The sequence below is a fragment of the Carcharhinus amblyrhynchos genome, chromosome 28 (genome assembly GCF_965287045.1).
Source record: "Carcharhinus amblyrhynchos chromosome 28, sCarAmb.v2.hapA, whole genome shotgun sequence".
In the NCBI taxonomy this organism is placed as follows: domain Eukaryota; kingdom Metazoa; phylum Chordata; class Chondrichthyes; order Carcharhiniformes; family Carcharhinidae; genus Carcharhinus; species Carcharhinus amblyrhynchos.
The window spans coordinates 16,092,449-16,107,332 of NC_137351.1; the positions used below are offsets into that span (position 1 = coordinate 16,092,449).

At 43.2% G+C, this 14,884-nt stretch overlaps 1 protein-coding gene across 4 annotated transcripts in view; it reads right to left on the reverse strand.

Annotated features, from left to right (window-relative positions):
* slc24a1 (solute carrier family 24 member 1) overlaps positions 1-11,097 on the reverse strand; it is a 55,908-nt gene extending 44,811 nt beyond the window's left edge. For 2 of the 4 annotated variants that reach the window (XM_080214435.1, XM_080214433.1), the window contains exons 1-3: positions 10,965-11,097; positions 8,999-10,367; positions 5,097-5,183 (exon numbers count right to left, since the gene is read on the reverse strand). In XM_080214435.1, coding sequence (XP_080070561.1) covers positions 5,097-5,183; positions 8,999-10,204 — 1,293 coding nt within the window. In that variant the 5' untranslated portion in view covers positions 10,205-10,367; positions 10,965-11,097. The remainder of the gene's footprint in view (positions 1-5,096; positions 5,184-8,998; positions 10,368-10,964) is intronic. The other 2 variants (XM_080214436.1, XM_080214434.1) reach the window with 1 other exon arrangement.
* Between the last annotated feature and the right edge of the window lie 3,787 nt (positions 11,098-14,884).

Sequence of the window (14,884 nt, forward strand, 5' to 3'; positions counted from 1 at the left end):
TGCTGTTGGCACCACTCTGATCCACATTGGCCATCTGACCAATCGAGCCAACCGCCATGGAGTCCCAGATGCTATGGCAATATGCAGGTTTACAGTCCCGTATTAACAAAGTAATGGAGGAGCTCCAGTTTCTTTCCATTACGTGGCCAGATCTCCCACTTTTAGCAAGTGTTGGAAGGGCTTACAAGTTGAGACTCAACCTGTTTGGCCACATTAGAACCCACTTTGCTGGACCATTGAGCCTGAGGGTGGAATCAAAACCCAGAGCTACCAGCTCAGAGGCTGAGACACTACTCAATTCCTGAGAACAATGAGTTTAATATTCAGATTGCTTATTTGAGAGGATTACAAACCTCTCCATCTAACAAGAAGCTTTCAATCTGTCACATTTAAACTCTGTTGTTGCTCAGGTCAGTGGTTCCATGTTATATGTTGTATTGTGGGATGGATTGTATTCTTTGGGCAGTGATGGAACATAGGGATTCCCCATTCAAGCCCTGCTATAATAACCCCTAGCCATGGGAAATCACTACTATGTTCTCTGATGGAGTGTATTCTTTCGAGATGTATTCTGTGATGAGGGTGTATTCTGGGATGGGGGTGTATTCTGTGATGAGGATGTATTCTGGGATGGGGGTGTATTCTGGGATGGGGAATATCACTGATTTATCTTCCACAATGGGTAAACCAGTCAATTTGGTGCAAGATTCTGCCATTGACTCCTGTTCAGATTTAGATTGAAAAGCCACTGATAAACAGAATGAGGAAGTAACCGGGGCAGGGGGAGGTTGGTGCATTTTTGCCCCTTGCACCTCAGCGATTGTTTTTAAACAGAGCAGGAACAAGGTAGAAATTGTCTTCCCTCACTCCCTATTTCTATTGTGATTATTGAAGGTCAGACTGCAATCTTCACTGAGAGTCAGATTACATTTCCAATCCTCCCGACTAACCCCAACATCTGATCAATTAATTCAGGCTGCACCCAATTTGGAATCTTCCTCGGACACCTTCTCCTCTCCCTCCCATCCCAGGTGATTCTTGTTGCTGATTCATACTTAACCAGTTACAGTTTCTCAAGGTGGGGGGTAGAGTACGGCATAGGTAGAAGGTGCTATGAAGTTTTATTTTCAAAATGAATGGGTGATCTTTTGTATCGAAAGTTCAGGATTGGTTCTATTGGTGGTAACTTTTAACATTTCTTATATCATTGACCCGCCTACAACCTTCAATGAGTTAAGAAGCTCTGCAGCAATTGGTTTAAAATAGGTCAGTGTGAAAAGGATTAGGGTCAGATTAAATGATGAGAAAGTCCTTGTCGGACAAGCTCATGTTGAAGGGATAGAGTCAGCACACTGCACGCAACACGGATCATTTCCCCATTTGAAATGGACCCTGATCTGTGCCAAAAAGGAAGACATCTTAAAGAAATCTCAACAAGTACATTCTTCCCAAATACAAGTCAGTAAGTTTGCTGGAGATTTAAACATTAGGAAGTTATCCAACCCCAATAGATTACACTGCTGTATATAGCTGGCTGCTTCACTGAAGTGTAATTGCTGCTCGGGAAGTCATGTCCAGTACACTAAGACCACAATTCCATTGATAGACTCCATCCAGAGCACTGGGTCCATCCAGTGGATTGTGTCCATTGTCATTGGGTCCAGAAAGTTAGAAGAGTTTCACACAAAGGATTAAAACCTGGAGCGATTTCTTATTGAAGCAAAGACTAGAACAAGATTGAAAAGGGAATTGGATGAGAATTGTAAAATAATATAAGGAGATTGGAAAGTCTAATTGAACTGGGGATCTAGGCAAGGAGCAATGTTGCCCTGATAGACTGAGTAACTGTTGCTGTTTACTGTAATCTCTGTGATTGCCTTCTCTGTCTAGTCTACTGATACCAATACAGTAATCCTGCCAAACTTACTGCAACGCTAGGGTAAGACAACCACCGGCAACTCAGATAATCAAAATACAAAAATAGAAAATGCTGGAAAATCTCAGCAGGTCTGACAGCATCTGTGGAGAATAGAGCCAACATTTCGAATGTGGATGACTCTTTTTCAGAGCAAAGAGAGTTGAAAGCAGGATGAAATTTATACTCTGTTTTGGTAAGGAGGGGGATGGGGGTGGTGTAGTGGCTGGATTGTAGACCAGTGATAGGTGGATATAAGGGAGAGATTCACAACTATGCCATGAATGAAAAGATGTGGAGATGCCGGCATTGGACTTGGGTGGGCACAGTAAGAAGTCTCACAACGCCAGGTTAAAGTTCAACAAGTTTATTTGGAATCACGAGCTTTCAGAGCACTGCTCCTTCATCAGATGAGATAACTGCTCATCTCTCTTCTCTCACCTGATGAAGGAGCAGCACTCTGAAAGCTCAAGATGCCAAATAAACCTTTTTGATTTTAACCTGGTATCATGGATGAAAAGACAAAGTGGCTGTAAATTGTGTAAATGATGGTGACCATGGCTAAGAAGGGTGCTGATAGTGGTACATTGGGAGATCAGAATGTGTTAATAGCAGAATAAAGATAAGCAGTGTTTCAAAGGGCAAGATGGAACAGGTAACAGACAGCCCCAGTGGGGTGGGAGGAGGGGAGATGGTGATGGGGGAAAGAAAATGAAAAGCAGGATTTAAACAAGGGGAATTAAAAAATCACTGATTCTTCTCTGAGTTTGTTGTGATGTTATTTGTTTAAAACAAACACTGAGATTCGCTGTCACAATGATGGAATGGAAATGGATGAAGAGCGAGCAAAACTTTCAGTGATATGGTTTGGGGTGGGCTCTCCGCTGGGCATTGAATCTTTTCTAACTTCACTTGGTGCTGCCTTTGCAAACAGTGTGGCAATGATAGTTGGTGAGGTTGGTATTCTACTAGCCAGCTCCAGTTCCAGCATTCATTTTCACTTGTTTACAACAAGCTGCATACTTTAGTCAGCAAAAAGAAGTATAAACCATCCATTGTAATGGGATGTCTCTGTGGCATTCTGTTGGAACTTGGATTGGAGATTGACTGATTAGTAAGACAATGAGCTACAATTGGAACAGAATCATAACCACTGAATAACTTTCCAGCTGGTACATGCACAGGGAAAAAGCTGGAGGAGGCTGGTGGACACACAGAGGCTGGCCTTTATACTTTGTATAAACTGCAGATACAAATCTATGTTCAACCTGCTATTCAGCCATTCAAACCCAAAACGCACACTGGAGAATCTACATTTCACACACAAGTGAATAAACTTATGCAACTCTGTTACAAAGTGACATTGGCAATGTGTTAACTGCTGATTTGATCACAAGAAGCAGGAGTAGGCCACTCGGCCCCTCAAACCTGCTCCGTATCTCAGTCCTGAATGGTTGAATCTTTATCTTGATATTATGACCCTTAGTCAGAGACTTCCAGGGGAAACAACCTCTCAGTATCCATCTTGTCAAGTTTTCTCTGAATCTTTGATGACACCATTTCCCATTTTCCTAAGCTCCAGAGAGTCCAGGCCCATTTGACTCAATCTCTCATTCCAGGAATCAATCTGGTGAACCTTCATTTACCAAAGGTTATACCCACTGTGTATCTCACACACCACCATCAATCCTTTTGTTTCAAAGAGAAAGTATCATAAAATCCCTACAGTGAAAAAGAAAGCCATTCGGTCCATTGGGTCTGCACTGATTTTCCAAAAGATCATTTTACCCAGGCCACCCCACCCTATTGCCATATCCCTATTCATTAATCATGACTAATCCACCTAACCTACACATCTTTGACTAAGGAGCAATTTGGCACGGCCAATCCAGCTAACCCACACATCTTCAGACTGTGGGTGGAAACTAGATCATCTGGAGTAAACCCACACAGACATGGGAAGAATGTGCAAACTCCGCACAGACAATCACCCAAGGCCAGAATCAAACCCAGGTTCCTGGTACTGTGAGGCAGCAATGTCAACTACTGTGCCACCTTGCCACCCTGTATCAGTGGTACAAAAGGAATGTGCAGGTGTCAGTTTCACATAGTCTATAATGTACATTCTTGTGGGGTGTACAATACAAATAGACAAGGAAGATGTTGATTCTGTAACTTCAGTGTAGGGAGAGTGTCACCTTGGCACTAGCTAAAAGGAAATCATTCAGGCAGACTTTTAATAATTCAGAACATTAAATAAAACTATAGTCAACTTTAAATCATATTTCCTCAAATGTTTTGCTTTAAGCAAAGACTGTTAACATTTTGGGAAAAGCCAGTCTGCAGCTGCTGAATGAAATTGAATAAAAGGAGGGATTGCTTTGTCACTGTGTAGAATGACATTGTCAGTATTTTCACAAAGATTCTCTATTCCTGCTTATCTAGTGAAGTGATCCCAGGGGAAATTTTCATGAGGTATGTATGATGTTTCTACACAGACAACATAAGCAACATGAACCTAAAGGTCAAAAGAAAAATTGTCATTGAACAGAATAGCAAGTCAAACAATATTAAAATTAATGATATTTCTTCGCAGTGATGGCTCATTTAAAGAAAACTAAATAGCTATTGGAAGTGCACTGCATATATCCCTAATCTACATGATGCTCCATTTAAGACATTGGCATCAGCAGATCCTGCACCAGTCTGTGTTAGCAATATAAGCAGAAGATCTGAAATCCCAATGCTGCAATTTTCTAGTAACTTTTCTCTAGACTGCATCCTGAACTTTAGATACCAAACCACTAAAACAGTAGCACACACACCCATATAAGATATTGTTTGGTGTCTGCAGAAGCATGATCTCTCCTGCAGATACATTTTTGTTGATACATGGTGAATGGCAAACTGCAATGAGAGAGATGTTGCTTCAATACATCCCACATTTGGATGATGCCAATGTGTTTCTGATTGTTGAACCCCAAATAGGTCAACATTGAAAAGATGGCCACAAAGATCTGCTCTGTCAGATAGCTGAGCAGGACACACTCTGTGTTGAAGCTCCATCACATTGGCCCTGATCAAACACTAGCATCATTGTCTCTTCCATGCCAACACTCTGCTTCACTCAGCTCCCTTATCAATGGCAGCCTTTGCTTAATGTGCTCAGCTGTATCCGTACCTCCTTCAAGATGCATTGGCGTTGATTGGTTTTGGGCTCTGGTGGACTATTTGGGAGAGACTGCTTCTCCGAGAGGTTCCCCTTGCCCTGTGAAAAGAGCAGATGGGGATGAGTATGTAAACGTTTTTCCCAATACTCAGTCGTGCTGAGTAGATGATAGGATATCATGCAAAATATACAATATCCATTAGCTGTGTGGTTTATTACTAGCCTGTTTATTACTAGTCTGATTATCACTAGTCTGTTTATACTAGTCTGTTGTGGAGTAGTAATTTTCACAAAGCATATGCCCACAAAATGTCCTGTATCAGTGATCAGTGCATTCAGGTCTAAGAGACACCCAATTATTACTCATTTTATTCCACAATGTATCAAATACTGAACTAATAAATATATATTTTCTTAAAATATAACACTAATTGGATTGAAAGATGGTATTTAATTTACTGGAAAGCCATTCCACATACACCCAAAATTTGCAGATAGAGTTGGAGCCTTGGGTTTCATTGGAGAGATGCACTCAGTGAGACCTGATTCAATATTTGAAACGGTTACAGACACTAATAACATGCAGTGCAATTGGTGATGGGTTTGGGGAGAAAGAGTGGCCATCATTTAAATTGGCCAAAAGTTTTATTTTTCTCAGAGGTGATCAAACTGAGAAAGAGGATTCTGGAGATTCTGAAGGGTGAGAACTGACATAAATTAGAACGAAGTTTTAATTGTGTTTTTGGAAGGTGTTCATGGCAGAAGGAGAGTAACATTTTTGTAATAACTAAGGACTTGGGGCCCAGTGGGTCAATTTGGACCTTGATTGCTTTTACAAGTTAGGAGAAGGGTTTTTTGACAGTGAATTTCCATATTTTGCCTGTTTTGTCAGATGTGTGGATTAAGGGGATGAGTTCAATCAGAACTGGAGTGAACAGCTGATGATCTGTCCGTGTCCCTGTCACCTTCACCTTACTATCTTTGTGTTAATCTTTCTCTGGCCAGTACAGCTTCTTCTTCACAAATGCATATTTCCTCATCTGCATGTAGCCTCTGTTCACACTATAGAATAACTTGTTAATATCTATATATTGTGTATATATGTGTTCCTCACCCTTTGTAACAACTTCTTCCAGGCCTCTTGCTTAGGTCCCTGAAGTTGTTGAGGTGATATCAGTCTATCAATGAATTTTCCACATTATATTCATTTGGGGAATCTACCTTTCCAGAATTCTGTTGGCCAGTCCTTCTTGGGCCTGTTCCAGGAACTAGGATTTCTATTAAGTTCTAGTGCCTCACTGTATAACTTTCCAGCTCTTTCAAACTGAATAAACAGTGCATTGAAAAGATCTTTACTGCATCCAATTGGCTGCCAACAATGTACAATCATAAAGGCAGATAACAACAGCTATAGACAAGATTCAATTCAGATGTTGCTGAAAGGTGGATTGAATTGGGTTTGAACTCAGTGCTACCTATTCAATCTCACTGATCCAACTCAGCAACAGCTAATGGAGGGAGTCTGGTTTTTAATACTGTCAGCACTAATCAGTTCACTATTGGTCAGTCTGGCTTCCTCCAGACAACTTGCTTCCAAATCTCATCACAACCTTGATCCAGACATGGTCACAAGAGCAGAATACCACTTGACTCCTGATAGGAACATTGGAACATAGAAATTAGGAGCAAGAATGGGCAATTCAACTGTCTGAGCCAGCTCCACCATTTAACCTGATCATGGCCAATCTTATCCTGGTCTCAACTCCACTTTCCTGCCTGCTCCCTTTATCCTGCTTTTCTAGACTGTCCCACAAGGGGAACATCTGTTCAACGTTCCACCTTATCAATCCCCTTAAGCACTCTGTATACTTTGATCAGATCACTCCTCATTCTTCTGAACTCCAGCAAGTACAAGTCCAAGCTATTCAACTGCCACTCATACGACAGCCCTTTCATCCTCAGAATCAATCTGGTGAATCCTCTGAACTGCCTCCAATGCCATCATATCCTTCCTTAAGGAAGGAGACCAAAACCAACACAATACTCCAGATGTGGTCTCACCAACACCCTAAACAATTGTAACAACACTTCTTTATTTTTAAAATCTGGTTGTTTTGCAATACATACCAAGATTCCATTTGATTTTCATATTATATGTTGCACCTGCATATCAACTTTCTGCAATTCATGCACAAGGACACCCAGGTCTTTCTGCACTGACACACTTTGAATCTGCTTCCCATTTAAATAGTAATTTGCCCTTTTATTTTTACAACCAAAATGGATAACCTTACACTTATCCACATTAAACTCCATCTGTCAGATTCTGGTCCATTCCCCTAGCTTATTAATATCCAAATGTAAACTCTTTATCTCCTATCATGGCTTTCCCATCTATTTCACTATCTTCCATTATGTTATACTCAGTCCCTGCTTGCAGATCATTTGTATACATTATAAACCATTGAGGTCTGAGGACTGACCCATGCGAGACCCTGCTAGTTACAGTTTGCCATCAGAAAAGGACCCATTTATCCTGACCCTCAGCTTTCTGTCAGTCAGCCAATCCTCAATCCAAGCCACTACTCTACCCCAGTCCCCTGGGATCTAAACTTCTGGATCAGTATTTATGCGACATCTTGTCAAATGCCTTCTGGAAGTTTAAATATCCTACATCAATAGGTTCCCCATTGTCCACTTTACTGGTTATGTCCTTAAAGAACTCCAGCAAGTTTGTCAAGCGTGACTTACCCTTCATGGTGAATTGACAATGGTGGATTGAGCTTTGTCATTCCAAGTGTTCAGTTATCTCCTTATTGATTGATTCCAGCAACTTCTCCACCAGAAGTCAAACTAACTGGTCTACCTTCCCACTTTTTGTGTCTTTTTCTCCCTTTTTGAGTAGGGGTGTCACATTAGTGTATTTCCAATCCACCAGGTCCTTTCCAGAATCCAGGGAATTTTGGAATATCATAACTAATGCATCAATTATCTCTGCTGCTACCTCCTTTAATATTCTGTGGTGCAGACAACCAGTTCCTAGGAACTGATCTGCCTTGCATCCCATCAGTTTATTTACTACCATCTCCCTAGTTAGATGCTTGATGTAGTTACAGCAGTAACTCCCTCAAATACAATGGCAGGAGCAATGGCACCCAAACACCACCACCCTGAAGCAAACACATGACACTTACTGGATAACCCAGCATCATGCATTCTACACAGCAGGGTTATTGTGAAAAGGGACTCTCACCTGTCATAGATTCTCAATAAAACTCTTTGGTATCAATGATGCTATTAACTGCCTGAAGGTCAGTTGCTTAATTTCTCTCTCTCACACACACACACGCTCAAACATCCTTCTGCATAAACACTCACAAACATCCTCACACACTCTTTCAAAAACCATTATATACACGCACAACTTCACACACATTTTCAAACACACACTGACCCACACACACACACCCTCATACACCCATAAACACACTCATACGCACACTGACACACATACTCTCACACACACCCATGCACACTCTTAAAAAACCTTACATACATACACATAACCTCACACACATCCTCAAACACACACTGACACACAGAGATACACACGCTCTCAAACATCCTCACACACACACACTGCAGAATCACACTGACACAAACACAGAAGTGACCAGTTCTGTTGCATGATCCTTGTGAGGCCGCCTTTTATTGTGAAGCGGATTTGATCAGATTGGTTTTGGTATCAGTTGACGGGTGGAATTCTCACAAAGGCGGATTGTATCTTTGTTGAACTGAAATTGTTCCGAGTGTTTCGAATTCAACAAGTGAAGCCTTGACTTTAATCTCGGTGAAGATCTGAAGCTGAAACAAGCCAGAGACAGAATGAAAGAGTCAAAGAAAAACTCACTGACCTTCATTGGGTTCATGATGGTCATGGCTTTAACCACGTTGTTGTTGTTGACGATGTTCGCTTTAAACCATTGCTCGATTTCCGCATTGAATTTCATAAAAGACACGTAGCTTATGTAGCCACCAAGCAACAGCAAACTTTCCCACCACTCGATCATATTGTCCAGAAAAAATATTATCAACATAATCAGGTCCATGATATAGAAAGAGACATCCCGGAATAGAGGCCACCAGGTCAGGTGGAGGATTTCTCTGGAGAAGATGGCACACATTCCGATCACAAACAGGATGTTGAACACAGCCGAGCCCACAATAGTGCCTATGCCCACATTACTGTGGGAGATGAAGACCCCAATCAGAGAGGTGAAGAGTTCTGGAGCTGATCCTCCCGCTGCCATGAAAGTGGCTCCTGCCACATCATCAGAAATGTCCAATTTCTCAGTAATCTCCCCTAACGATGGAACAAAGAACTCATCGCAGACCAAAGCCAGCGCAATGAACATATATATCATGCCCAGAGCATGGAGCAGCACCCAGCCCCTCCTGCGCTCTTCCACCGAGAATAAATCCGTAGGGTATTCGCCCTTAGTGTGGCCAAGCGGGGGTTCCAGGCTCACCACCTCGGTGCTGCTCTCCGGCACCGAGGGGACTGTGGTGGGAGCCGGAATGATCTCATTCCCCACTCGAATGCAACCCCTTAACCGAGGCGTTCCTGTTCCTGTCTCTCCAGCGCTGCTTCTGTTGGAGCTGCTGATTAGCCCAGGGGGGGCTGTGAGGATCCTTGCTGTGGTGGTCGTATGGACCCCAATTGTGGGGGTCCTGACTGTGGTGATCCCAATTGTGGGGGCCCTGATTATGGGGACCCCAATTGTGGGGGTCCTGGGGACCCCAGCTGTGAGGGTCCTTTTGGTAGGAGTTCTGGTTGCGGGGATCCTAGATACCCCAGCTGTGGGGGTCTTGGTTCTGGAGAGCCCGCTTGGGGGGCTGCTGCTCTGGGTTACAATGTTGGTGTTGGCTTCCAGTAGTTTCCTGGCCGGGATGGGGAGATATTCCTGCCTCTGGCTCTCTCCATTCTCACTCGGCGCTCTCCGCGGTGCTGAAAGCTGGAAGTTTGCAGTGAGAATCTGATAAATGGAGCAAAGCACCAAGCCCGAGATTAGGAATAATACTCGGTTCCAGGTTAACCTTCGCTTCCGCCTGAGGTACATGTCTGCCTGGGAGGGGCTTTTGCTTTGCTCCTTTAGAGGGCAGTTTCGCTGATTGTCTTCAGATGGATTGAAACGTGTTTCTGTTCTCGGGCAGTGAGGCAGTTCTGGATAATTGTCACTGGTTCAGACACATTTCCCCAGTTGAGCTGCAATCTCTCCAACCCTGTGGAATTAAAACAAATGGGAATTCATAAAACCAGAAACAAAAATGCTGGAATTATTGGGAAATGGACAAGTGGCTCTGAGCACAAAGTGATTTCGGTTTAGTCACCAGTGAGAGTCACCCTAATCCCTGCTTAACAACTCAACTAACTGTCAGTGGCTTCAGCCTCTCATTTTAAGGAGATTAAAGTCACTAACTAAACGTAGCAGTTTTAAGTGAAAAGCTTTAATCAGGTCCCCAGAGATCTTTCCCTCACCCCCAATGCACCCCAGTTGCTGCCTCCAGCTGATGCAGGAACCTGGCCCTCCTGTGCCCCACATAAAGCATATTGCTGATTGCTGATGTCCTGAGTTTGCAGAAAGAAGCACTGGCCTGAATTGTTTGCTATGGAAACAGAAATAATTTACCTCGAACGAGAATAATGGGACAAATCCCAATCTCTACCACCAGCCCTGAGTAAAATATTCCAATTATCGCGTGAAAGTCATTGAGTCAGATTTTAAAACCCCCGAGTTATTACAAAGTTTAATAAATGTCCAGGTGGCCAAAGCTGGGATTGAGCCTGTGGGGGTTCCAGATCTCCCTGGTCCCTGTTACCTGTTGCTGTGCCTGGAGTCAGATTTAAGGGATCTCCCTGGTCCGGGGCTCCTGTGGGAACGGCTGGCAGCGGCGGCAAAGAAATGTCGGTGAATCTCGTCTCCCTCCCAGGAATTGCTGCGGGTCGAGTGTGAAGGACATTGCCAACAAGGAGATTAAAGCCACAAAAACCCCTAAGGAGATTAAAGCAGATTTCACACCAAGCGAACTCTAATCTTAGCTCACCACTGAAAGAGAATGGAAATGTTCACATTCTCCACAAAAAGCAAACATTCTGGTTCCATTAGAGATTTTCCAATCCAATTTAACAACAACTCAGCTGGAGAGATATGAGAGAAAAGCAGATTCACAGAAAATCCCCTGGACCAAAGAGTTAGCATACAACTGGGGGTGGGGGGAGGTTGTGTATGGGAGAGGAGTGTGTGGGGGGTGTCTGTTAGGGATGTAGGTAGGGTATGTGTGGGGGGAAGGGTGTGTGGGGGAGGGGGTGTGGGGAGTGGTTGTGAATGGGTGAGGGGGTTGTATGTGGGGGAGTGGGTGTGTGGTGAGGGGGTGTGATTGAGTGTAGTGGAGAGGGTTGTGTATGGGGAGGGGTTGTATGTGGGGTGGGTGTGTGTGTGGGGGAGTGTGTGTGGGGGGGGCTGTGGGGGGAGGGAGTGTGAATGGGTGTGTGTTGGGGGGAGTGTGTCTGTGTAAGGGATGAGTTTTTGTGTGGTGGAGAGCGTGTCTGGGGGAGGAGTTGAATGTAGATATGTGTGTGGGAGGAGGGTGTGTGGGTGCATGTGTATGTTGGGGGAGACTGTGTGTGTGGGGGGGGTGGTGAGGGGCTGACACAGAAGATCATCCATTAACAGTTTCCATTGTACAAAATGTTGTAATGTTAGATTTCTGAAATTCTGACACATTGTTCCAGTTTCACTGCGAGTGACTTTGACACTATCCTCTCATCAGATTGTGTTTGTTTGGAACTATTGGACATATATAAAAATCTGATATCTGATTTGAACACCTCAAGTTGAAGCTGAAAACGCTGGAAAAACTCAGCAGAGAAATATAATGCACTGAATCCATACGACTCTTCTGTCTCTACAAAAACCTGCTGCGTTTATCCAGCATTTTCTGTTTTTATTCCTAGCTTTTCTTTTTTGTTTAGATACGTAAATGAATAGAGTCACAGGACAACCAGTGAACTTTTAACAGAGGAACAAAATATTTATTTAACATGAAAATATTAATTATCATGCACAACTCCATCACCCTGCTTCTGTCTTCACAAATGAACACAGATTTTTAAGGATACCACAAGTTACAAAATCTACCTTGAACTATAATATTCTCAGTAAGGACACAGTCCTTGTAAATCAGTGGTGAAATGTGGTCAGCCACCCCACGCTCTGAAATCAAGTCACGGATGCCACCCAATACAACATCTATGGATTTCTTATCAAATCCCCCGAGATATTTGTCACGCTGCTAACCAACTGGTCTCACTGGAATCTGACTTCCACCCGAGTATTTTCAAACTCCACTCTTGAAAAAAACAGTTTTTGGAATCTTCCCCCAAACAATACTTTCTCTTAATGCCTTCACCAATGATCCACTTCCAGAATTTCAATTTATAGAGTCATAGAGGTTTACAGCATGGAAACAGGTCTTTGGCCCAACTTGTCCATGCTGCCCTTTTTTTTAAAACCCCAAAGCTAATCCCAATTGCCCGCATTTGGCCCATATCCGTCCATACCCATCATACCCATGTAATCATCTAAATGCTTTTTAAAAGGTAAAATTGTACCCATCTCTACTACTATCTCGGGTAGCTTGTTCCAGACACTCACCACCCTCTGTGTGAAAAAATTGCCTCTCTGGACACTTTTGTACCTCTCCCCTCTCACCTTAAACCTATGCCCTCTAGTTTTCGACTCCCCTACCTTTGAGAAAAAATATTGACTATCTACCTTGTCTATGCCCCTCATTATTTTATAGACCTTTATAATGTCACCCCTCAGCCTCCTACGCTTCAGAGAAAAAAGTCCCAGTCTATTCAGCCTCTCCTTATAACTCAATCCATCAAGTCCCGGTACCATCCTAGTAAATCTTTTCTGCACTCTTTCTAGTTTAATAATATCCTTTCTAAGATAGGATGACCAGAATTGCACCACTCTGACCACCTGTGACTCCACTTTCAAGAAGCTATAAAAGCCTCAAGATAAAGGGGGGGCGGTTTAGAACGGAGTTGAGGAGGAACTTCTTCACTCAAAGGGTGGTGAATCTCTGGAATTCTCTGCCCGTTGAGGTGGTGGAGGCTGCCTCGCTGAATATTTTTAAGACGTGGGTTGATGGGTTTGTGATAAGCGAGGGGATTAAGGGTTATGGGGAGAGGGCGGGAATGTGGAACTGAGACACGACAGATCAGCCATGATCTTATTGAATGGTGGGGCAAGCTCAAAGGGCTGGATGGCCTACTCCTGCTCCTATTTCTTATGTTCTTATGTTCTTATGTATCCCTACATCTCTTTGTTCTGTAACTCTCCCCAGTGCCCTACCATTAACTGAATAAATCCTGCCCTGGTTCAATCTACCAAAATGCATCACCTTGCATTTATCTAAATTAAACTCCATCTGCCATTCGTCAGTCTATTGGCCCAATTGATCAAGATCCCGTTGCAATTGGAGATAACTTTCTTCACTATCCACTATGCCTCCAACATTGTTGTCATCTGCAAACTTACTAACCATGCCTCCTAAATTCTCATCCAAATCATTAATGTAAATGACAAATAACAGTAGACCCAGTAGTGATCCCTGAGGCACACTGCTGGTCACAAGCCTCTGCTTTGAAAAACAACTCTCTGCAACCATCCTCTGGCTTCTGTCAAGAAGCCAATTTTATATCCATTTCCATACCTCACCCTGGATCCCATGAGATTTAGCTTTATGCAACAACCTACTATGCGGTACCTTGCCAAAAGCCTTACTAAAGTCCAAGTAGACAACATCAACTGCACTGCCCTCATTTGCCTTCTTGGTTACCCCTCCAAAAAACTCAATTAAATTTCTCCTTTTATTTTTCTCTGTCTTGGATTGCCACATGCATTCAAGCTTCCACACAATTCTCTCAGATAGCCAGTCACACCAACATAACACCACCGATTCACAGGCTGTATGAAGCTGTCACTAACCTTAAGACTATCATAGAATTCCTACAGTGCAGAAGGAGGCCATTCAGCCCATCGAGTCTGCACCAACCACAATCCCACCCAGGTCCTATTCCCGTAACCCCATATATTTAACCTACTAATCCTTCTGACACTAGGGGCAATTTAACAAGACCAATCAGCCTAAGCTTTGGACTGTGGGAGGAAACTGGAGCACACAGAGGAAACCCACACAGACATGGGAAGGATATGCAAACTCCACACAACCAGTGGCCCGAAGCTTGAATTGACCCACGTCCCTGACCTGTGAAGCAGCAGTGCTAACCACTATGCCACTGTGCTTCCCAATTGCTTCACAACAAAAACAGAAAATGCAGGAAAATCTCACCAGATCCAACAGCATCTGTGGAGAGAGAATAGAGCCAATGTTTTGAATCAGGATGGTCCGTCATTTGAGTTTTATCTTTAGTTGTAAATGATGGCAATTAAACAACTCACTGGAGGAAAAGGGCCCACAATTCTTCATCCCAGAAGGTGGCAGAGGCTGGTCATTGAATTTATTGAATGCAGAGTGAAATAGATTAGTGCTAGATAATGGAGACAATGGTGATGGTACAGCAGACAGGTAAATACAGTTTACACCACAATCAGATCAGCCATGATCTTAGTGAATGGTGGAGCAGGCTCAAAGGCCTGACTGGCATTCTCCTGTTCCTAAGCCCTAAATTCCTATGTCCCAATCCTCAATGATGAGGTGCCATTCTC